Below are 25,446 nucleotides of genomic sequence, written 5' to 3'. Positions count from 1 at the left end.
TTCAGGTATGGTTGTAGATTGGCTTTCATCTTGTTCCATCACCATTTCTTTTTTAGAAGTTTATTTTTTTTTAATTTTTTTGTCTTTTTGTATGTTTAGGGCCACATCCGCGGCATATAGAGGTTCCCAGGCTATGGATCGAATTGGAGCTACAGCTGCCAGCCTACCTGACAGCCTCAGCAACACCAGATCCAAGCTGCGTCTGCGACCTACACACAGCAATGTTGGATCCTTAACCTACTGAGCGAGGCCAGGGATTGAACCTGCAACCTCATGATTTCTAGTCAGATTCATTTCCGCTGCACTACAATGGGAACTCCCTTATTCCATCACCATTGTGGAGAGTCCTCGTTGGATGTTAACATTCCATACAATTATTTATAGTCCCCAGGGGAACACCTAGCTGGCTGGTAGCAGTGAGGCAGTTCTTAGCTGTCAAAGATGCTGCTTCTGGAGTTCCCATCATGGCTCAGCAGCAACAAACCCAACTAGTATCCATGAGGACTTGGATTCAATCTCTGAGCCTTGCTCAGCGGGTTAAGGATCTGGTGTTGCAGTGAGCTGTGGTGTAGGTCGAAGATGCAGCTTGAATCTGACATTGCTGTGGCTGTGGGGTAGGCTGGCAGCTATAGCTCCAATTCAACCCCTAGCCTTGAAACTTGCATGCAGCCCTTGAAAAAAAAAAAATGCTTCTTGACCCACCCCACTCAGGTCTTAGCATTGCCAGGGAATAAAACAAAGACCACCAAAACTTTGAAAAATATGTTCATTACTGTACTGGCAAGAGAAAACAAATAAGCTAAACTTTTTCTTTCTAAGTGGTTTGCTAAAGGAAAACTCTAAAATTTTTAAGTGCTAGAAAAGTGCTAGTAATGGCTTATGATAATTATGCCATTAATAACTTCTAAATAGCCATCAGGATAAGTTAGAATGAATCTGTAGATCTGTAAATGAGACCGTTGTTCACTGGTTCAGAAAGAGTCTTCAGCAAAGTCCAATAAGGGCCTGCCTGGCATCTGGGTTTCAAGTTCCTGATTCTTTAAAACCTGGATGACTCTAACATCAGCTAGAGGGACTTCTATGAGGCAACCGTATGTCCTGGTTTACCTTTAACAGTCCAAAGTTAGGCCCGATGTGTAATTATTATTATTATTATTATTATTATTATGTCTTTTGTCTTTTTAGGGCCATTCCCACGGCATGTGGAGGTTCCCAGGCTAGGGGTCCAATTGGAGCCACAGCTGCTGGGCCTACACCACAGCCACAGCAACACCAGATCCAAGCTGTATCTGCGACCTACACCACAACTCATGGCAACGCTGGATCCTTAACTCACTGAGTGAGGCCAGGGATCGAACCCGCAACCTCATAGTCAGATTTGTTTTCGCTGCTCCAAGACAGGACTCCTATTGTGTAATTATTACTAAAGATACTTGTATTGCTATCTTCTAGGAAGTACTGGTATAAGTGGAATTTTTTTACTGCACAGCACATAATAAATAGTTGAGATAAACATGAGCTTTAAAATTGTTTGCTTTCAGAATTATCAATGCTAATTCTAGTTCATGATTGCATTTAGGAACCCTGAATTTTTTACAACAGAAATTTGACCACAGATTTCTAGGAAGATATACATTGCACAAATGTACATCACAAGTGCATATATGTGAGCATATACATCACAATTCCCATTGTGGCTCAGTGGTAACGAACTGAACTAGGTATCCATGAGGATGGGGGTTTGATCCCTGGCCTCCTTCAGTGGGTTAATGGCCCAGCATTGCAGCAAGCTGCAGTATAGGTTGTGGACACAGCTTGGATCTGGTGTGGCTGTGGCTGTGGCTGGCAGCTGTAGCTCCTATTCGACCCCTAGCCTGGGAACTTCCCTCTGCAACATATCTGCCCCCCCCCCCAAAAAAAAAATGGAAGGGAGGGAGGAAGAAAAGAAAAAAGAAATTAAAGGTCATACATGTCTATCAATCACTGAAAAAAATGAAAACATTCTGAACCATATGATTCAGGGATAGGCTTTAAATGGAAAAAAAAAATAATTCATGTGACACAATATGGTTTTCTAGTGTTTCTCCTTGGAATTGGATCAAAGATGCCTTTAAGCATATTGTTATAGAGCTAAATGATTTTTATAGGATTCTCATAGTCTTGCTTGGTTTTTCAGTGCAGTTTCCCTGTCACAATACTACCTCTAGAGACTGTTTACTTTGGTTATGTCCTGCCCCATCCTGATCCCACTGCCCTAAGATGAGGGTTCTATTGCCATGGAAGCTGGGGTGCAAAAGGCTTAGTGCAGCTTCACTGGGTGTCTCTAAGTCTGTCTGGTCAGATGATGCCATGTCTTTAGCTGCTCTCACTCTGGTGGTTCTGTTAATTTCCTTGTTACATTTTCACTTCTGTATAGTTTCTTCTGATTTTACTCCCTTAACTCCTATTATTTCTATTGGCTCAGCTTGACACCTCTCCTACATTCCGAATAGGTTCTTCCTCTGAAATCACACTATGGTCTTTAATTCCTCTCAACAGTCAGTTCTAAAATCAGTGCCCACATACCTCATAGAGCTTTAGCTCCATAGAGGCATGTACTCATAACATGTTCAGGCTTTTGGGCAAATTCAGAAAATGCATTCAGGTATGCAGATTAACTCACATGCCTTGGAGATGTGGTATTAATAGAAGTCTATGTTAGGCAAGTTGAGTTATATGATGCTGTTTAAATCCAAGAATTTTTGGAAGTGTAATTGGGCTTGGGAAGATATTTATCATTCTCTCCCTATTGGTCTCCTGCCACCTTCTCCCCACTTTCTTCTCTTCCCAGTGCAGAATGTCAGAGACGAATCTGTACTGATGCATCTTGGAATTACTGAGGCAAGGCTGAGCATTCATATTGTGTGTTCTAATTCCATTCCACCCCCTGTGCAATTAACTCCCTCTCTCCTCTTTCTAACTAAATGTGAATCTGTATCTAAGGGGGAAAAGTCAGTACAGTTGAAACAAAACAAAGCTGGAAGGACTTCAGAGAGCAAGGACGTGCCATCTCACAGCACCCTGGCCAGGTGCACCCTGGCCGCCCACAAGAGTTGTTCTCTGTGAATTAAGAGTCTAGGGGGAAATCCAGAGATGAGCAGAGAGTGCGAGACCAGTAGGTCCTCAACCTGCCAGCCACGAAGTGCTCAAACAAAAGTCCAGGCAAAGTGACTCACCAGCCTCCTAAGTGGGCAGATTTTCCCTCGTGTGTTTTGAAAGAGCTGATTGGCTGCTAGGTTCTTTTCTGCCCTGCGCATCCCATAGATGTGTTTGTCTACAGTCAGGCAAATAGAAGATATACACACCAGGCACACACATGTGTGCATCTAGTGAGGGGCACGGGTGGAGGGTGCTTACATTTCAAATAGCTTTCTAATGACATGACTCACACCAGACCAGGGGCACTCATTTTTCCAGACTACAGCAGCCCACAGAAATCTGCCATATTCAGTCTCCAAGGAGACTTCTCAGGCCAGTTTCCTTGGCAATATATTCTCTCTGTCATCGAGTCTGATGCCTTGGGGTGGCCGTGTTGCCTCAGCACACTTTGCTGCTATGTACTCGTAGGAGCCTTGACAGCTTGTCTCTTTTCTCTGGGTTTATTTCCAGTGATTTCAGAAGTTGAGACTCTTTATTGTCTATAGCTATTTTAGTTTGGGGATGTTCGACTGGCAGTTTGAAAGATAAACATCTTTTAACAAAGGGCATTTAATAATTATTTATCTTAATAATAAGTCAAGTGATTGGTCAGAAAGACCACCCACCTGGATTTTAATACGTCCTGATTAAAAAAAAAAAAAAAAAAAAGGGAATTCCCATCGTGGCTCAGTGGAAATGAATCTGGCAAGCACCCATGAGGAGGCAGGTTCGATCCCTGGCCTCACTCAGTGGGTTAAGGATCCTGCATTGCTGTGAGCTGTGGTGTAAGTCACAGAAACAGCTCGGATCTGGCATTGTTGTGGCTGTGCTATAGGCCAGAGACTACACCTCCAACTGGTCCCCTAGCCTGGGAACCTCCATATGCCATGGGTGTGGCCCTCAAAATACAAAAATAATAATAATAATAATAATAATAATAATAATTTCTGGTGGATTAGGCAGAAAACTTAATCCAGGTTTACAAGTGTGCATCCCATAAAGTCATCAGGTTTTTTAAAATCTGATTTTATTGAGGGACCCCATGATATTAATTATGAGAAAAATAATTTGTCCATTGAAAAACCATGTTGGTCTCAAAAAATAAAGAAGAAAAGCCAAATTTAAGTTAGTAAAGCATCAGTCCTCTAAAAGATAACATGGTCAATAGTCTCTTGAAAAATTTTGACCAAATATATTAGAAATTAATATCTCTGGGAAAAGCTGCGGACTTTACAGTATACCAGTAGTTGTTCATTGATGACAGTTTTCAGTTTGTTCGTTAATGGTAAGATGTCAGTAACAGGATAAACATGTGCTTGGGGGGTAAAATATAGTCCATTCCATACCATGCTCAGTTTTTCAGTGGATCTAAAACTGTTTTGAAAAGAAAAGTCTATTACAGAAAAGTCACCCTAACTGTATGAGTTTGCTTGGGCTGCCATGACAAAGTACCACGGACTGAGCGGCTTAAACAACAGAAATGTGTTGTCTCGCTGATCTGGAGTCTGCAGACCATGCTCCTTCTCAGGCCAGGAGGGCAGCATCTGCTCCAGGGCTTTCTCTGCAGCTGATAGACGGCCATCCTCTCCCCATGGCCCTTCACGTGTCTTCCCTCCATATGCATCTCTGGGTCCGAGTTTCCCTGTTTTATCAGGATACCAGTCCTACTGGATTAGGATCCACCGAGTGACTTCGCTTTAATTTGGTTACTTGCGTAAAAACCCCACCTCCCAGTAAGACCACGTTATAAGGTACCAGGGGTGAGGGCTTCGACATGTGAATTGGAGGGGAGGGCACGAGTCAGTCTTCCCTAAAAATAAAACAAACTGCTTTGGTGATGCTTAACATTTTCCCTAGTGTTTTCTACATGTCAGCTCTTTAATTTTACCTTGACTCGGTGTGCGTTTGTGCCTTGGTTCCGCCCCTCTGCAGTGACAGCCAGCAGCTGCAGCTTCTGTACCTGGAGTGCGTACTGTCTGTGCTCAGCAGCTCCTCCGCCGCCATGCAGCTGCACAGAGGCTTCACGGACCTCATCTGGTGAGTGCGCCTCCGATGGCGGACCCCATTCCCCCGACACCAACTCGGTGGCTGGGCTTGCTCCTTCCAGCTAAGTCTAGAGTCCCTTCCCAAGACATCCATGACCCGCTGGTCATTTCATCTGTGAGTAAATGTATTAGAGGGAAGTAAGGTAAATGCTTTGCTTATTATATGCACCAGACCAAAGTGTGGAGAGGAGCCAGATAATCATTGTAACAAACTGTACCTCCCAAGGCCCCCTTGCATTTTGTTGACATCGTGGGATCATGAGAGCCTCTGTTCTAAAGGCACCAGAGAGCACAGGGGAGGCAGTTGACCTTTGCCAAAATTGAACCTTATTCTCACCCTGCCACTGCCACTTTGTCCATTCAACCTGAATACTAGTCTCTCAGTCCCAGTCAGAGATTCACGCAAATGACAGGGCCCTTAGGCAGTCAGCTAGCGGCTCTGGGTTCCTGGGCTTAGCAACAGGGAGAAGTCATATGCCGTATCAGTATGATATATGTCAGAATTTTAAATTAACTTCTCAAATGAGGAGTATAAATACTTCTGTTATTTATAGCAAAATGAAACTTTATAGGATTATGAGTTCATTTTCTTCCCATAAGATAACTTCTAAGACTTCTCTTGATATTTTATTTAGTTAACCCCAGCTTGAGTTACGAGGAAAATAATCCTGTTGATATCCCCAGGAGTGATGAAGAGACATGAACACTGGGCAGAAGGTAGCCAGGAGGAGGAGCAGTAAGGAGCCCAGCTCTTACTTGTCATTTTTCTAGCACCTGGTATTTACCCTCTGGACATTATTAGTATTTTATCGATTGGCTTATAGTGAAACTTACTTTTCCTCTCATCTCTTCTCAGGAAAAACCTTTGCCCTGCTCTGATCGTGATCCTGGGGAATCCGATTCATGACAAAACCATCACCTCGGCTCACAGCAGTGGCACAAGTACCAGTGTGGAGTCGGACTCTGCGTCCCCCGGGATCTCCGACCATGGCCGGGGCTCAGGCTGCTCCTCCACGGCGCCAGCCCTGAGTGGGCCGGTGGCTCGGACTATCTATTACATCGCAGCTGAGCTGGTGCGGCTGGTGGGGTCGGTGGACTCCATGAAGCCAGTGCTGCAGTCCCTCTATCACCGCGTGCTGCTTTACCCCCCAGCCCAGCACCGGGTGGAAGCCATCAAAGTAATGAAAGAGGTAGGGAGGCACTGCTGCTGGCTTTGCCAGGGGGGCTGGGCAAGTGTCTTGCACACAGGAAGTACTTAGAAACTGTTTGCCAGGGGCCTGCTGGAACTCCATTGCCACCGTGTGGGATTCATGAATAGGCAGCATCTTTAGCATCAGGGGCTGTATGTTGGGAGCTGGGCAAAGGGGGGGGGGGCAGGTTGATAAGTGCTCATTGAAACAAAGCCATCTGATAATTTCAGCTACATGCCTCTGAGCTTTCATCCTGGTCCCTCAGGTCCTGTCTGTGCAGATATATTTGTTTATTCACCTTGGCTAAAATTGGACTTCAAAATGATTTTACGCTCGGGCCGTGCATTATCCAACAAAGAGCTTTATTAATCTCATTGCTAAAAGGAATCCCACTGCCCCATTCCTTCTTGTGCCTCATTTCTCCCGTATGTCTGAGACAAAGGTTGTCCATCCATCCCTCCTCATGATTTTGAGGAGGAATTGGGGTGATTTTGAAGATGTTTCAAATAAGGATTCCTCTGCTTCCTTCTCAACCAGAAAGGGAAGTGATCAACGTATTCATATCTATGACCTTGTTCCTGAAGGTTAAATCACATTGGCCTTGGGTACCTAACACCAAAAAATCAGACTAGCAAAACTCTCTTTCTGAGGACTCATTTATTTTAAGCAGTATTTGCTACTCGCCAGTTTCTAAAAAGCTTAATTTGAATTGCTTGTTGACGTTGTTTACATGAGGTTTGACTGTAATCAATAAGGGCAGGTTCTAACCCCCAGCACTTCTAGAAATGAAGAAACCATCCGATGTAATTGCTGATTAAAAATATCTTTGAGCCCACAATAATAATTACCATTTTGTCTTATCTACTCAATGCTAGGCACTTCACATATATTATCTTTCATATTCATAATAACTTCATGAGGTTATTTATAAACCTTCACCAATGAGGAATGTTACTTCTCCCCATCAGAGCATCAGGCAGTGGAGATCAAAGGGGCAGTTTTACTATCTAATCACTGCTAGGTTGCTGAACATGATACAGCTTTTTTTTTTTTTTTGTCTTTTTGCCATTTCTTGGGCCGCTCCCTCAGCATATGGAAGTTCCCAGGCTAGGGGTCTAATTGGAGCTGAAGCCACTGGCCTACACCAGGGCCACAGCAACGCTGGATCCGAGCCGTGTCTGCAACCTACACCACAGCTCATGGCAACGCCGGATCGTTAACCCACTGAGCAAGGGCAGGGATCGAACCCGCAACCTCATGGTTCCTAGTCGGATTCGTAACCACTGCACCACGACAGGAACTCCCAGAACACAATACAGCTTTGGAGGTGCATGAAGCTACTTCAGCACTACCCAGACGGCCCCGCCCCCACAGAGCAGAGCCCCCAGACAACCGCGCTCCCCGCCCCCCCCCAGGGCCTGCCCTTTTAAAAGTTTGCAGCCTGGAGGAGCCAGAATGAGCTTTCTCTGAATAGGCCACCTCTAGGAAGAGGAGGGTGGAAGGGGCCACTGGAATGCTCATCTCTGGCTCCTACATTCACCAGTTAGATCAGCCAGTCTCCCTCCACTGGGGAGAAGTGAAGGATAGGGGAAAGGACCCAGAATTTTATTCCACTGGGTGTCCCTGCCCATGGAAACATGATGCCAAGTGAAAGTTTTACCTCCAGCAAAGAGGCTGCGACTTCAAGGGGTCACGTGATTTGCCCAGGGTCACAAAGAAAGGGATGTAAACCCCCACCGTAAGCCCATCGCCTTTGCCTACCCACACTTAGCGCTGGACTGGACTTCCGTATTGCGAATATAGATGATTCCAGCATCTTCTTTCCTAGCACTGGTTCAGCTTCCCCTTTCATCTAACTCTGAATTTAGGATTTTCTCATCATAACATAATAACAGTATTCCGAAGGTTGCCACTTCAAAATGCAATAAAGTTTGTATAAGTACTTTGTGCATATAAAGCGATAGATAAATACTTGGTGCACTTCTTGCTACTCTAAGGAAGGGGAAGGCAGACAGAGGGAGCGAATAGCTGATCCTCACTTCTTCCTGCCTGGAGCAGTGCACCTTTGAGCTGGTCTCCTTGTCTCTTGCCTGTCTTTTTTCTTCCTCTTATTTTCCTGCACTTACGTTCATAAACTGCCACTGTTCATGTTTCCACTCTCTAATGGCTCCTGTTGCCTCTCCCATCAAGGCCGAAATACTCTTCCCAGTTTCCAGACCCTTCTGTCATCATTCCCATTTCCCATCATTTCCCAGGATACACCCCCATTCCATCTCACTGACCCTGCTGTGTTCAGTTTCTACTTTCCTGCCTCTGTTCTAACCCCCCTGTCTGATTCCCATCGGCCACTTCCAGTTAACAGAGTTAAGTGATCACAAGAGGCTAGACCGACACTGCTGGCACTTTATATTAGCTTATTTCCAAACTCCTTGAGGAAGAAAAAGGAGTTTGCCCATTTTCCAGATGGGACACGAAGGCTCCATAAGGAGTGGTTTACTTGCCCACAGTCATTGTGAGCAGTGTGACTAAGACATGAACCCAGATGTTCTAAGTACAGCTGCCTTTGCTGTCAAAATCCTCCTCCTTCATGGCTCTGCTTTCTCAGAGCACTGATTTTGCTCTTCAATCCCATCCCACCATTTAGCCATTGATTATAATTGACTGTATGTCTCACCACACTGATTGTTTCATTGTGCCATGTGGAGCAAGCTTCTTGTCACCTTATTTTTGTATACCTTGTTTTTGTGTATTTCCCCTGGTGTCTAATACTATAGTACTTGAATCAGAATAAGTGTTTAACACATTGATTTGAGTGACAGATAAGCCTGAGGACAGCATGTCTTCCAACATATTTTGTAAGCAGTGGCATCTTTCTTTCCCCCTCAGAGTTGGCAGGCACTGGCATGGTTCCTGCCCACGGGTAGAGCCACTTGATGCCTGAATGCTAAGTAAATACTTTGCCTACAGGATATGTAGGTCTCAATGTCCTTAGTATTGCAAAGGAAATCAGTTGTGTTTTCCCCTTTTTCATAGATTTGCTAGCTTCCCAAGATCAGTTTGCAGGGCGAGCCTGGAATTGACATCAGTGCTGAGTAGCATGTCCAGGCTGTGCTGCCCCACAGAGCACAGCCCACTCTCATGGGCCACTTGGTTCTCAAAGCATCACCTCCACTTACTGTGGCAACGTCAATAATTTGGGAAGGTTGGTAACCTAGAAACCAGAATGTGTAGGGCTTATGCACACAAAAGAAAACCACTGGGCACCCCAGGATGTTTGTTTACCCTTTTGGAGTTTGAACGCTTGGTGGGTTATTTCCCTGTTCATTTGTCGCTCTGCCCTGTGTGCTGTGTGCCTATTAATCAAAGCAGGACATTTGTTCTTCAAAGTACTTTTCTTTTCTGCTTCCACTTCCCATTCCATAATCACAAAGTACACCTTGCCTTTTTTCTCTCCTCCACAATTGGGCTTTAGAAGGAAGTCCTAGTCCTTATTACACCCGTGCCACTCTCGCCACTAATACCACATCCCTCATTCCCAACGAAAGAAGCTGTGGTTAAACAGTTCTTGCTTTTTTTCAAGTACTTATTAAGAGTTCTTCAGAAGCCTAATCACTCAATCGCTTTTCCCTCCAGATTCTGAAGCACTTGAGAAATAAATACAAGATTAATGTGGAAATTAAAATGTCTTCTAAGTTATTATTAGTGAAACTGGATTAGAGGATGTAATGGGATTCCAAGAGAAAGTGAGATTTCCCACTCCTTTGCCCCTAAAATGCACTTATCCCTTGAAAAAGAGATAGGACAGCTAGAGGCCCAGAGGCCTGGCCACTTCACTTGGATGCAGGTCTGGCAGGCAGGCAGACAGGCAGAGGGAGAGAGATGGGGGAGAAAGAAAGAGACTGCCTTGATCTCAGGCATTGTCACTCCTCTTTTGAGGCCAAAGAGAAAAAGTGGAAGCTTCATCTTTGTGCCTCCAATAGAGCAGAAGTGTCCAGTTTCTGGTATAAGAAAGCAATATGGAAAGAGAAAAATGTGAAACTTTTTAAAATTAATAATACCTTTTCTTGCAAGTTTAAGTCACTTTGAGAATAACGGATATAGCAATAGAATGTCTGCTTCAATATACTTAATCTTTCCTTAAATTTATTTAACCTCATGTTGAAATTTTCTGTGCAGATGCCTACAATATGGAAAAAAAATTAGTTCGAACTGAAAAATATGAAAATTCTATATATGAAAACTTGTGAGATGCAGCCAAAGCAGTGTATAAAAGGATATTTATAGCTTCATGACTTATATCAAAAAATGGAAAGCCTAAAATTAATTTTCTAATTCTCCAACTTAAAGTAGTTGGAAAAAGAAGAGCAGATTAAATTCAAAGAAAGTAGAAAGGAGGAAAAATATGGATAAAAGCAGAAAGTAATGTGATAAAAGGCAAATATAATATAGTGAATCAATTAAGTGAAAAATAGCAGGACTCTGAAAAGACTAAGAAAATTGAACTCCTGGAAAAGCAATTGAAAAACTTTAGACTAGATAAAAACAAATGAACAGAAATAAGAATGAAAAAAGGCATATAACCATAGGTGTTGCAAATATTAAAGAAATTAAATAAGGTATTAAGGCAACTTTAGGCTGGTACATTTTAAAACTTAAGATAAAATAGATAAATCCCTAAGAAATTACACAGCCTTTAAAAAAATTGACTCAAGAAGAAATTGAGGACCTACAAAGTCCTATAGTCTTTAAAGAAACTGAATCAGTAGTTAAAATTTTTCCATTGAGAAAAAAGTTACTAGCCCTATACAGCTTTAGAAACAAGTTATACTAACATTCAAAGAATGGGTAGTTCTAACAAGACACAAACTTTGCCAGGGAATAGAAAGAGAGTATTTCCCTATCCAGTTTTTGAAGCTAGCCAATTCAATAGCCAAGTAAGACAGAAAGATGATTGGAAAGTTAAATTACAGGCCAGTCTTATTAAAAAAAAAAAAAAAAAAAAAACATAGCTGGAGGTGCTTTCTAGTTCTTTGCTGTAAAACATTTTGAAACTGAGGATCTCCTTTGTCTAAGACAGTCCTGAACTGGGGAGCTGGAAACCCAGGGTGTGTTCCATGTCAAGAAGAACACCCTAGCTCAGATTGATTAAGATCTGAGTTCTAGATAGTTGGATTTCTCCTTAGACTGTGCCACTCAGTAGAGAAAGCACATGTTTATTTGATGTCATGGTTCTTGTGCCCCCCCCTTTTGTCTTTTTAGGGCCTCACCCACAGCTTATGGAGGTTCCAAGGCTAGGGGTCAAATCAGAGTGTAGCCACCAGCCAACACCACAGCCATAGCAAGGCCAGATCCGAACCAGTCTGTGACCTATGCCACAACTCATTGCAATGCCTGATCCTTAACCCACTGAGAGAGGCCAGGGATCGAACCTGTATCCTCATGGATACTAGTCAGATCATTTCCGCTGAGCCATGATGGGAACTCCCTCTTGTGCTTTTTTATGATATTCTTTTATTTTTTTCCTCACTCTTAAAGCTACTTGGGAGCCCACAGCGCCTCTGTGATTTGGCAGGACCCAGCTCCACTGAACCCGAATCTAGAAAAAGATCAATTTCAAAAAGGAAATCTCATCTGGATCTTCTCAAACTGTATGATACATTTTCCTTTGGGGTCTCTATTGCTTGGTGAAGATGACTGCTTCTCTGAATATTCTTAACCTTGTTTCTAAAACCATGAAATTGTATGAATCTACAGTATATGAAACATACCATGTAATGATGTACCTGCAAGCCATAGAAGAAGTCTTGCTTTAAATTATTACAATCATGTTAACTTACCATAGTTTCATATTGTCTTAAAAGCCAATATACAAAATAAGCAAAAATTCTTCACTAGGGTTATTTTAGGGAAAAACTTTGATTTATATAATATAGTAGCTATAGGATTCCTTTACATGTAGCATTTCTTAGGCATGTTTATTTTATTGAGGAAGGTCCATATTATCCTTTAGCCATTGTAAGTATTTTCTCTTTGGAAAACTGAACATAATACAAAAGTGAGATTGTTCTATGTCCATCCTTGGGAAGATTATAAATTCCTATCTGAAATCATTATTTGTATTGAAAAAAACTAACCAATGGAGAGAGTGTGATTCAAGGTGGGCCCCTTTCCAACCTAGGCATGCTTATTTCATGCATTGTTCACTTTATTTTTTGACCAGATCATTTGATTTCATATGAATTCAAGTATCTGTTTTGAATACTATCCTGTTCATCAGTCTAACACTTCTTGTTCATTTTGGAGCATGTTTCCAGGTTTTGTGTATTGACACCATTTTCTCTTTGGAACACTTTCAGCATCATGGATGGCATGACCGAGGCGTGCATCAGGGGTGGCATCGAAGCCTGCTATGCCGCCGTGTCTTGTGTCTGCACCTTGCTTGGGGCCTTAGATGAGCTCAGCCAGGGCAGGGGCTTGAGCGAAGGTCAGGTCCAGCTGCTGCTCCTGCGCCTCGAGGAGCTGAAGGATGGGGCTGAGTCGAGCCGCGACTCCATGGAGATCAATGAGGCAGACTTCCGCTGGCAGCGGCGAGTCCTGTCCTCAGAACACACGCCCTGGGAGTCAGGGAACGAGCGGAGCCCTGACATCAGCATCAGCGTTACCACGGACACAGGCCAGACCACTTTGGAGGGAGAGTTGGGTCAGACCACACCCGAGGACCACTCTGAAAACCACAAGAATGGCCTCAAGTCACCAGCCATCCAGGAGGGCAAGGAGACTCTGAGTAAAGTGTCCGAACCAGAAGCTGTGGACCAGCCAGATGTGGTTCAAAGGAGCCACACGGTTGCTTATCCTGATATAACCAACTTCCTGTCTGTGGACTGCAGGATGAGGTCCTATGGATCCAGGTACAGTGAGAGCAATTTCAGCGTAGACGACCAAGACCTCTCCAGGACGGAATTTGACTCCTGTGATCAGTACTCGATGGCAGCAGAAAAGGACTCGGGGAGATCCGACGTGTCAGACATTGGGTCCGACAACTGTTCTCTGGCTGATGAGGAGCAGACCCCCCGGGACTGCCTGGGCCACAGGTCCCTGCGGACCGCTGCTCTGTCTCTCAAACTGCTGAAGAACCAGGAAGCCGATCAGCACAGCGCCCGGCTCTTCGTGCAGTCCCTGGAAGGCCTCCTGCCTCGCCTCCTGGCGCTGCCCAGCGTGGAAGAGGTGGACTCGGCCCTGCAGAACTTTGCCTCTACCTTCTGCTCAGGTTGGTAAATCACTTCTTCCTACCTAGTCCACGGGACTACGCAGAGCATTTTGCTTAATGGGCAATGGCCAGCATGTGTAAAGTTTGAAGACCTCAGAGCCTCTTAATGAATCTTTGGCTTTCTTATATTTAAAGAGAGCAAAGGAATGTAACTTACTGGTGGTGGTTTGTTTGAACTTACACAGCAGTCGATGGCCGGAATACCCTGAGGTTGATAGGCGTGTATAGTGTGCAGTAAAGGGTAAGAGGTGGCCACATTCTTGAAAGCTGCTGCTGAGACAGAGCAGCAGTCTGTGAGTCACAAAGGGCTGCATTCTTCTGTGCTTCTACACCTTTTCGTCTAAAAGTTATAGAGCGCTGCTAGGATTTTGGCAGAGGAGGGAGATAAAGAATACAAGGGCTAGAGTTCCCTTTGTGGCTCAGAGGGTTAAGAACCTGACATGGTGTTCATGAGGATGTGGGTTCCTTCCCTGGCCTTGCTCAGTGGGATAAGGATCCAGTGTCGCTGCGAGCTGCAGTGGAAGTCCCAGATGCCCTTGAAATGATCCTGCATTTCCGTGGCTGTGATGTAGGCCAGCAGCTGCAGCTCTGATTCAGTCCCTAGCCCTATGGCAGGTGTGGCTGTAAAAAGAAAAAGAACACAGAGAAGCAGCGTTCTGCACAGGGAATAATGAGTTTAAAGACCTTTTCTTGAAAGGTACCTGTAAAGGGAAAACCCAGCTTCTCCCTTTCTATGTAGGGAAAACTCCAACTCTTCCCTACTGTGTTTCTTCTCTTTTACGAGTCACACCAAACACTGTACTTCTGACCCTTCTGGACACCAAATATGTAGAAAATCCCCCTAAAACAACAAGCAAGGACACCAGCTGGGTGTCCTACAATTTAACTCAATTCTTTTTTTAAATTTAACTTTTATTTATTTTATTACCATTTATTTATATATATATATGCATTTTTCTACTGTACAGCATGGTGACCCAGTTACACTTACATGTATACATTCTTTTTTCTCACATTACATGTTCCATCATAAGTGACTAGACAGAGTTCCCAGTGTTATACAGAAGAATCCCACTGCTAATTCATCCTGAAGGCAACATTTTGCATCTATTTACCCCAAGCTCCCAGTCCCTCCCACTCCTTCCCCTTCCTCCTTGGCAACCGCAAGTCTGTTCTCCAAGTCCATGATTTTCTTTTCTGTGGAAAGGTTTCTTTGTGCAGTATGTTATATTCCAGATGTAAGTGATATCATATGGTATTTGTCTTTCTCTTTTTGACTTACTTCACTCAGGATGAGAGTCTCTAGTTCCATCCTGAAAATATTATTTTGTTCTTTTTATGGCTGAGTAGTATTCCATTGTGTGTGTGTGTGTGTGTGTGTGTGTGTGTGTGTGTGTGTGTGTACCACATCTTCCTAATCCAATCATCTATCAGTGGATATTTGGGTGGATTCCATGTCTTGGCTATTGTGAATAGTGCTGCAATGAACATGCAGGTGCATGTGTCTTTTTTAAGGAGAGTTTTGTCCGGATATATGCCCGAGAGTGGGATTGCTGGGTCATATGGTAGTTCTATGTATAGTTTTCTAAGATATCTCCATATTGGATTATAGTTGATTTACCATGCTGTGTTAGTTTCAGGTGTACAGCAAAGTGATTCAGTTATACATATCCATAGAGCCATTCATTTTTCAGATTCTTTACTCATGTATGTTGTTATAGACTATTGAGTAGAATTCTATGTGCTATACAGTAGGTCCTTGTATATTATCTGTTTTATATGTAATAGTATCTGTATGTTAATCCCAAACTCCTAATTTAGCCCTCCTCCCTGCTTTCCCATTTGATAATCATAAGTTTGTGTTCAAAGTCTGTGAGTCTATTTCTGTTTTGTAAATAAATTCATTTGTATCCTTTTTTTTTTTTTGTCTTTTGTCTTTTTAGGGCCACACCAGTGGCATATGGAGGTTCGCAGGCTAGGGGTCGAATCAAAGCTACAGCTGCCAGCCTATGCCACAGCCACAGCAACATGGCATCTGAGCCGTGTCTGCAACCTACACCACAGCTCACAGCAACGCCAGATCCTTGACCTGCTGAATGAGGCCAGGGATCGAACCCGCGACCTCATGGTTCCTAGTCAGATTTGTTTCCACTGTGCCATGATGGGAACTCCTTTTTTTTTAGATTACACATGTAAGGAAGATCATATGATATTTGCCTTTCCCTTTCTGACTTACTTCACTTCATGTGATAATCTCTAGGTCTATCCATGTTGTTATAAATGGCATTGTTTCATTCTTTATTATGGCTGAGTAATATTCCATTGTATATATGTACCACATCTTCCTTGTCCACTCCTCTGTAGATGGACATTTATGTTGCTTCCACATCTTGGCTATTGTAAATAGTGCTGCATTGAACATTGGGGTGCATGTATCTTTTTGAATTATGTTTTTCTCTAGATATACACATAGGAATGGGATTGCTGAATCATATGGTAGTTCTATATTTAGTGTTTTAAGGAACCTCAATACTGTTCTCCATTTTTATTTTTATTTATTATTATTATTATTATTTGTCTTTTCTAGGCTGCACCCATGACATATGGAGGTTCCCAGGCTAGGGGTCTAATCAGAGCTGTAGCCACTGGCCTACACCACAGCCACAGCAATTCAGGATCCAAGCTGCATCTTCAACCTACACCACAGCTCATGGCAACACCAGATCTTTAACCCATTGAGTGAGGCCAGGAATCGAACCCACAACCTCATGGTTCCTAGTTGGATTCGTTAACCACTGAGCCACGATGGGAACTCCATTGTGTGTGTGTGTGTGTGTGTGTGAGAGAGAGATCCATTTTTAAATCAATTCTGACACTATCTACCCGATGCCAGTAGCAAACCTAGACTGTTATCTGTGTTTCTGACTGACTGATTATAAATCAGAGTTTCCCAGGACCTTCACCTTGGGTTTTCCTAATTTCCTAGAATGAATGGTTCACAGAACTCAGGGAAACAATTATGTTTTCCAGTTTATTAAAGGATATTATAAAGGATACAGATGAATGGCCAGATGAAGAGATACATAGGGTGAGTCCTGAGTGCAGGAGCTTCTGTCCCCATGGAGTTGGGACGTGTCACCCTTCTGGTGTAGATGTTTCCACCAGTTGCGAAGCTCCTGAACCTCATACTGCTGGGATTTTATGGACAGTTCCTCATGTAGGCGTGATCAATTATTACCTCCATTTCCAGCCCCTCTCCCCTCTCTTAAGGATGGGGAAGTAAGGGTGGAGCCAAAAATTCTGTGCTTCCATCCAGGAGCCTACCAAGAGTCACCTCATTAAAACAAAAGCTGCTCTTACTGTTCTTATTACTTAGGAGTTTATAATAGTTGTAGGAGCCTTAGGTCTTAGATGAGATCAAAGACATATTACTACAACAAGCGATGTTCCTGGTGCCCTTATCACTTAGGAAATTACAAGGGTATTAGGACCTCTGTGCCAGGAACCGAAGGCAGAGACTAATATATATATTTTCTGTTATCTCACAGTGCTACAGAAAGAAAGCAGGTAGTGGGTACAAAACCTTTATGGCAAGAATAAATGGCAGTTCCTCTTGTGGTTCAGTGATAGTGAACCCAACTAGTATTCATGAGAACATGGATTTGATCCCTGGCCTTGCTCAGTGGGTTAATGATCCAGCGTTGCTGTGAGCTGTGACATAGGTCTCAGACCCAGCTTGGATCCTGTGTTGCTGTGGCTGTGGTGTAGACCAGCAGCTCTACCTTCCATTCCACCCCTAGCCTGGGAACTTCCATATGCCACAGATGCGGCCCTAAAAAGCAAACACACACACACACACACAAAAGAATAAATGATTGCTTGACCCCAGGATGGTCAACTGTGCCTTCCCCTGAAATGTAAGGATCTCTTGACCACAGAATATTGAGGTGGTTTGACCTCTCTGGGCCTGTGCTCAGGACTAGAAAGGACTGACCTTGAGGGACCAACAGGCCTGTCAGAAGCCAAGATCACCCTTGTTCTTCCACCACTGGGCCTTGAACACGTGTTTGTCACAGTGCTTCCTCCATTTATCATATTAGATAAGTTATTGTGTCCACATTTCCCATTCTAGACTTTCAGCTCCTTGAAAACTGCAACCATGTTTACCCTATTTTGATCTTCCAACAAGTAACCTCACACACATACGCAGAAAAATTCTAGCCCAGTTGCTGGAACTTGGCAAAAGCTGGCTGCTGTGTTTTTAAGACAGGTCTTATTAACTATCTTTAAGAGGCTCACCAGCTTTTCCTTTGTCAAAAAGATGAGAAATAGATACTTCGATCCAGGTATATTTACAGAAGAAGCTTTTTTGACATGAGAATGATCTGAAGTTGTGGCCAGTGGCCGCAGAAATACAGTATTTCTAATCCTGGATTTCTCAGTAACTCTCTGACCTACCTAGTGGAAAGAAGGAGATACACTGTCCTAACTGCACTGTCACTCTTTTGAAGGCATGAAAATGCCAATTTTTAAGGCTACCCAACATTTTTATCAGTATTTTTCTTTTTGAAATTAGATATAAAATAGATTTTGGATATTTGATTTGTGTAAAGAAACACACACATACCTAAAATTCATGTTTCACCAAAAGACTAGAAAAACTGCATAAATACTCTTCTTAAAAATTGTATTTCTCCCTAACATCTCTTAAAACACCATCATTAAATTGAATATGCTTTTACTGAGCATTCCTAGTGTATGTATTATGTGTATGTCCTTCTCTTTTCTATCTCTCGATATTTCTCTTTTTTTCTCTCTCTCTCTCACACGCACACACATAGATACACACACACACACACACACACACACACACACACATGCTTCTTTAGTCAATATTTATAGAGAAACCTCATGTGTTCTGTGCCAAGGATGCAAGATATGCATGGTTTATTCTCAATAAATATTTATTAATGCTAGATTGATGAACTTGTTCCTTAGTCCCTAAGAATGTGGATAGTTCCTGGACTGAAGGAGTCAAGTGTAAACAGCCTGAGTTGGAAAGCTTTCACCACCCTTTAGAAGAGGGTAGGTGGGGCCTCTGAGCCTGTGCCTCTTCCCAGATGGAAGCTGATGAGAGAAGCTTGGCAGCCTGTTCTGACCAGCTTGGTGTCCCTGGTGTGCAGACTGAGGGTCCCAAAACAGCTGTGTGTCAGATCACAGAGCTGCCCTTGGTTGTAGTAATGATAGGGTCATCAAGAAATGGTAAAATAGGAGTTCTCTTGTGGTACAGTGGGTTAAAGATCCGGCATTGTCACTGCAGCAGCTAGGGTTGCTGCTGTGGCGTGAGTTTGATCCCTGGCCTGGGAACTTCCATATGCCCCAGTTTCGGCCAAGGAAGAAAGGAAGGAGGGAGGGAGGAAGAGGGGAAAGGGAAGGAAGGGAGGAAGGGAGGTAGGAAGGAAGGAAGGGTAAAATTATATTTAGGTCCTTCTATTTAAAATTAAAAGTATCCATACAAAATAACTCAGCAACAGAAGTTTCAGCATTTAAGTGTGTAAGATTTAGCTCTCAGATAAATTCCTGTTTATAAACATCCCCCAGTAACTCCAGATTAAATGAGTTGTCACCGTGGTAAGGAGTGACTTCCAAAGGCCCTGTGAGACTTAAGAAATATAATCCTAGCAAAGCTTTGCAGCAAATTTGAAGCTGAAGGAAACCTTCACATTTGTGTTTTGTTTTTAAATCAGTGCTTATTTGCAGCATATGCGAAACAGCTCTTGTGAGAAGGTTTTACGTGGCGAGAATGTGGCCCCATGAATATTGCAGACGACTCGAATTTTAGAGGTCTGTAAAATGTCCCATCAGACCCAGTGTGTTGTGACATTACGTATAGAAATTAATACCTTGAAAAGAGACTTCAGAATGTTTTGGTTGTTTCCAAACGTAGTTTTTAGTGATTGTGGCTAAGTGAGTCGTTTGTTTTTTGTTTTTTTTTTTTTTTAATTCTCATGACGTCCATGGTGCTTTTACCAATTAGAAGTTGGCCTCTGTATCTGAATTACAGACCCATCACTCTGTGGTCCTGCTGTCAATAAACTGATTCTCTTCCGTCGCCACCGTGGTTTAGTGGTTTAATGGATCACGCTGACTGTCCCTGTGGGGCAGCCGAAGCTACTGGCTACTGGCCTGAGGCATGGCTCTCCCTCCCTTGGAAGTGTCACCTCCAAGGTGTAAGATGAGTGAAAGAGAAACACCTGTACCCTGTGAGGGCAGGGGGGTGGCAGATTTCCTTTGGTCACCCCAGAGGAAGGTATGAAAGCAAAACAGGAGAAGAGGAGACGAGAAAGCGTCTTCTGGAAGCATGACCCAGATATTTTACTCATTTTTTTATTCCTCTGTCAAATGCTTCAAACTTTATTTTGCCACAGACTCCCATCGAGCGTTTGTCCCTGACTTGTTAGCAGGGTCTGCCCTCCCGGCCGAGCTCAGCCTACCTCGGCCTTTCTCAGGGGCTTTGGTCCTCAGACAACGAACACAGTTGAAACCAGCCTCTTCAGTTCCACACCATTCGAGGGAGCTGTTCCTTTGAAAGCAGTTAAAGTTCCTTCTGGTGGCAGAGTTTGAAGACATTCAGACAAATGCAGGTTTTATGAACATGCTCTTGGATGTGAGCCATGCTAGCTGCTGCCGAAATGCCCCTGATCCTGCATAGAACAGAGTGGCATCTGTGTAAGGTGCTACCTTACGTTGGGGACCAAAATGTAAGAGCCAGCCTTGTGCAACCATTGATGGAGGGCACAGGCCCGTGGCTTTGGGATTGCTGTTCTTTAGATGAGTGGTGTTTGGTTAGGATCTTGAGACTGACTGTGACCTAGTATGAGGCTTGTTACAGCAACTTGATATTTATAAAGTACCAAATTTCATCAAGATAACATAGCTAGTATGAATCACCGCTGTGCCAGAAATATCTATGTCTTGCCATTAAAACACACATGATTCCAGACCCCCCAGCCTGCCCAGCTGGGCAGACATTTGATCTCTGCTGGCCCTCAGGTCCCCATCCCAGGGTAAAACCAGAAGGTGGAGCTTATGTGAGATCTGGGCAGGGAGACCCTTCACTTCTCACGCCACCAGGGAGCCCCCATTGTCCCACTTCACAGGCTTTTGGAGGTGCCATCATTTCACCACCTCCCTGCCAATGTGGGGCCTAGAGTGTTCTAGCAAGGGTGGGAGCCCCCGTGCACATCCTATGTCTTCTTGGGTCCTGCCAACCCTCCAGGTGCTGCCAGGCAGCAGGAGCCACAGACCCCCAACCTCTGCCCAGCCAGGGCATCCCCTTTCTATCTCGCTGCCTCCTCCTTCCTCTCATCACCTCCTGGGAATGGACGACGTCTGTGGGAGAAGCTCTGGCTTTGTGAATACAGAACCAGAAGGCATGTATGTTGCTGCCAGCTTCAGGTTTTGGTCCTTGGATTTAAACACCCCCAAGGGTGATCGTACAGTTGGATCTCAGTGTCTTGGTGAAATACAGGCAAGAACCTCACCTCTACCACTAAAGGTTAGGTTTGTTTGTATAGAGTAGGAAACTCAAATGATTCCTTAGGAAAGAAAGATCAAATCAAGGCTGAGGTAGGCGGTCAAGGGCTCTGTGATGATCTGGGATCCCAGCCCTCCTGTCTTTCTGCTCCACCCTTGTTACCATGTGACTCTCATCCTGAGGTTTCCTCATTTACCACAATGGCTGCTGCTGCTGGAGTGGCAGCCTTCTCATCTATGTCCAAGCAAGAAGGAGTTCAAGAAGGCTGCTCTAAGGAGCTCTCTAGAAGCTCCACACAACACCTTCGACTTCATTAGCCTCTTTCAGCTACAAGGGAGACTGGGTACATTGCAACCCCAAGTATATCTGGATTCTGCTACTAAGAAAGAGAATGGTTTTGAGTAGCTACTGGGCGTTTCTAATCAGCACCATATTTTGTTTGAAAAACTGAGTATGGATTTCGAGTTATCCTTACAATAACGTCATTAGTCACTTCCATTCTCAAACATTGCCTCAAATAGAAAGAGGTAGAATTAAAGCAACTTTGCCAGGAATTTTACGTGGATATAAATACAGATGAAACCGTCAAGGTATGTTGTCAAGAGCTTAGGTTCTAGTCACGATTATCTAACTTTATTTTATTTTATTTTTTTTGTCTTTTGTCTTTTTTTGTTGTTGTTGTTGTTGCTATTTCTTGGGCCGCTCCCGCGGCATATGGAGGTTCCCAGGCTAGGGGTTGAATCGGAGCTGTAGCCACCGGCCTACGCCAGAGCCACAGCAACGCAGGATCCGAGCCGCGTCTGCAACCTACACCACAGCTCACGGCAACGCGGGATCGTTAACCCACTGAGCAAGGGCAGGGACCGAACCCCCAACCTCATGGCTTCTAGTCGGATTCGTTAACCACTGCGCCACGACGGGAACTCCACAATTATCTAACTTTAAATTCCAGCTCTACCACTTACGAGCTCTGTGACCAAGGGCAAGTACTGACCCATTTTTTTATATCAAATTCTGTATCTGTGATGTAAGTTTAGGAATATTTCCTTTATTTATCATGAGAATTAAATGAGCCAGTACCTGTGAAAGGAAGATGAGGATGCATCAAAATCTGGCTAGTGGGAGTGGCTGGAAAAGCAAACAGGAAGAGCGGGTCATCTGAATGAGTGTCATCAGAGGGAGAACTTTGGTTGGGGTGACTTGATCCAGAGTGTCACTATGGGAGTGGATATGGACAGTGTTGCCAAACTTGGCCTCTGTGCACTAATGCTGAATCAAAACCCGGAAACAGAGTTTTAGGGAAGTAGAAAAGAATAGTTGGGAGTTCCTGTCGTGGCGCAACAGAAACGAATCCAACAAGGAACCATGAGGTTGTGGGTTCGATCCATGGCCTCGCTTAGTGGGTTGAGGATCCAGTGTTGCCATGAGCTGTGGTGTAGGTCACAGACACGGCTCAGATCTGATGTTGCTGTAGCTGTGGTGTAGGCCTGCAGCTGTAGCTCCGATTGGACCCCTAGCCTAGGAACCTCCATATGCCATGGGTATGACCCTAAAAAGCAAAAAAAGAAAAAAAATAGTTTTGTTGCTTTGCCAGACAAAGGCGGGCCACAGCAGGCTGTGCCCTCAAAACTGTGTCCCACCCTGGAGGGGGTAATGAGGGGTCTTCAGTGTTCAAGGGGCAGGGAGTGGTTATTCTTCTGATTGACTGGCAGTGAGGTAACTGGGAGTCAGCATGGTCAACCTTCTGATTCCAGTCAGTCTCTGTGCTTGTGGGCAGCATACAGTTAACTTCTTCCACCTGGTGGGAGTTTCAGTCTCTGTAAAACTGCTCAAAAGACATGGGTCACAGTATTATCTATAGTCCCTGAGGAAGAACTAAAGGTCCTTGACTTTGTTGAATGGCTAAACTGTTATTATTCTGACTTGCTTGACTGTTTTCCTTCCTTTCTGCGTTTTCCCACTTCTCTGCTTAAATTTATTCTTTAATGAAACATTTTCTACAGACAAAGGGCAGACTGAGGATATGGGGGGAGGTTCTATTCCGGAAAGGCCCTATAGGGTCCTGCTCGGTTATGGTGGGAGGAGGCGGGATGGAGGGGATGACACGGTTGTCAAGGATCTAAGGGGACGTGTCATGGATGAGTTGTCCATCCAGAGACAGGATATCGGCAGGGGTGTCAGGTGAAGAGGAGACCAGAGCCACCAGTGAATACAGGTGTGTCGCATGTCACAAGTGAGGACTTGAAGAGAGAGTGGGAAATGTGGCCAGATGGCCTGAGTCTCAAAGGATGAGGATTTGTTTGCTTGTTTATTTGCTTTAATACAAGAAGAAAGAGAAGTATTCTGGAAACCAGGGCTAGGGAAGAAGTATCTTAACAAAATCCTCCAACATCCTAGCACTTGTAAAATATGAATTTTAGAGAATATAAGGCTATAAAGACAAAAAATAAGTACTATCACATCATCCAGAGATTGTCTCTGAAATATCTTGCTATCTTTTCTTAGAGTCATTTTTCAGCATATAAATATGCTCATTTAGGGAGTTCCTGTTGTGGTGCAGCAGAAACAAATCTGACTAGTATCAATGAAGATACAGGTTCCATCCCTGGTCTCACTCAGTGGGTCAGGGATCCAGCGTTGCCATGAGCTGTGGTGTAAGAGGCAGACACGGCTCAGATCCTGAGTTGCTATGGTGTAGGCCGGCAGCTGTAGCTCCAATTTAACCCCTAGCCTGGGAACCTCCAGATGCCACAAGTGCAGCCCTAAAAAGCAAAAAACAAAACAAAACAAAAAACCAAAATTCATTATATGTATCTATATATAAACACTAACAATATAAACACTGATGGTATGTGTCTACATATAAACTAACAGTAATTCTGTTTGCCCTGCATTATCTAAGAGCTTTACGTATATTAATTCATTTAATACTCAAAACAACCCCATAGAGTTGGTAGTATTTTTTTTTTATGGCCACACCCACAGCATATGAAGTTCCTGGGCCAGGAATTGAATCTGAGCTGCAGCTGTGACCTGCACCACGCCAGATCCTTTAACCCACTGCACCAGGCCAGCGATTGAACCTGCACTTCCACAGTGACCCAAGCTGCCCCAGTCAGATTCTTAGCACACTGTGCTGCAGTGGGAACTCCTGTGTGGGTAGTGTTGTTATTCTCATTTTACAAATAAGAAAACTGAGGCACAGAGAGGTTAAGTAATAACTAACCAAAGCACACAGCTCCGAAGTGGTGATGCCAGGATCCCAGGAGGTGACCCTAAGCAGTCTGGCTCCAGAGACCACCCTCTTAATCATCACCGTACCATGTGTACTAGGGTGGAGGGCCGGAGGCATGGATGGAGGGGTGGGTAGATCAGAGATGCTGTTCAAGAGCACAAAAACCTCTAGAGTTGATTTACCCTGGTGGAACACTGACCACAGATGGAGAAACCATAGCCCAGCAAATGTGTGACAGTTTTCCAGTCCTGACAGATGGAGCCCCATAGAAACCTGGCATCTCAGGGGCTCCTGGGAATCTATACTAAGGGCACAGAAACCCAAGCAGAGATGTGTATATTGAAACATATATGACCGCATTATTTCATGGAAAAATATTAAATACTCTAAATGCTCCCAAATAAGGGAGAAGTTAAATGAATTAGAGTACATCTATGATGTAGCCATTTAAAATGTTTTAAAATAACATTTAATGGTATAGATAATGGTTGCAATGTAATTTTAAAAAGGATTCAAAACTAATGTTGAAATATTCTACTTAGAATGGTGTGATTACAGATTTTCATTTTCTTCTTTGTACCTTTTCCCAAATTGCTAAAAAAAAATTCTTAAAACTTCTATCAGAAAATAAAAGAGTAATGCTATGTAAAAATGAGAACCATGAACTTCATTAAAGAAATGTGTTACTAGGCAAAATCATGTAATCTTATTACAAGGTTTAAAGAGTTGATAATGCCCAGAATTGCTGAGTGGGTTTAAGAGTGTTCTTAGGCACAGATGGTAGGAGGAAAAATTGGCATAAGACTATCTGGAAGATAACTTGGCTACATTTATCAAACTTATTATATCAAGACTTATAGATACCCTTGCAGTACTGTTAAAAGTGATTCCATCATTCATCCTTTTCATAATTGAAAATACACAAATGCCCACCAATAAAGCATTAATTAAATAAATCACAGTACAGCCATGCACTGGTATATGCACAGTTTTTA

General features: G+C 43.6%; 1 protein-coding gene across 1 annotated transcript in view; it reads left to right on the top strand.

Moving 5' to 3' along the window:
• Window positions 1–25,446, top strand: part of ARFGEF3 (ARFGEF family member 3) — a 179,919-nt gene that overhangs the window by 91,996 nt on the left and 62,477 nt on the right. The window contains exons 9-12 of the mRNA XM_047770102.1: window positions 5,110–5,214; window positions 6,079–6,412; window positions 11,948–12,060; window positions 12,769–13,679. Coding sequence (XP_047626058.1) covers window positions 5,110–5,214; window positions 6,079–6,412; window positions 11,948–12,060; window positions 12,769–13,679 — 1,463 coding nt within the window. The remainder of the gene's footprint in view (window positions 1–5,109; window positions 5,215–6,078; window positions 6,413–11,947; window positions 12,061–12,768; window positions 13,680–25,446) is intronic.

Source organism: Phacochoerus africanus, chromosome 2 (assembly GCF_016906955.1).
Source record: "Phacochoerus africanus isolate WHEZ1 chromosome 2, ROS_Pafr_v1, whole genome shotgun sequence".
NCBI lineage: Eukaryota > Metazoa > Chordata > Mammalia > Artiodactyla > Suidae > Phacochoerus > Phacochoerus africanus.
The sequence above is the reverse complement of the archived record's forward strand: the minus strand, read 5'-3'. Positions and strand labels throughout refer to the sequence as shown.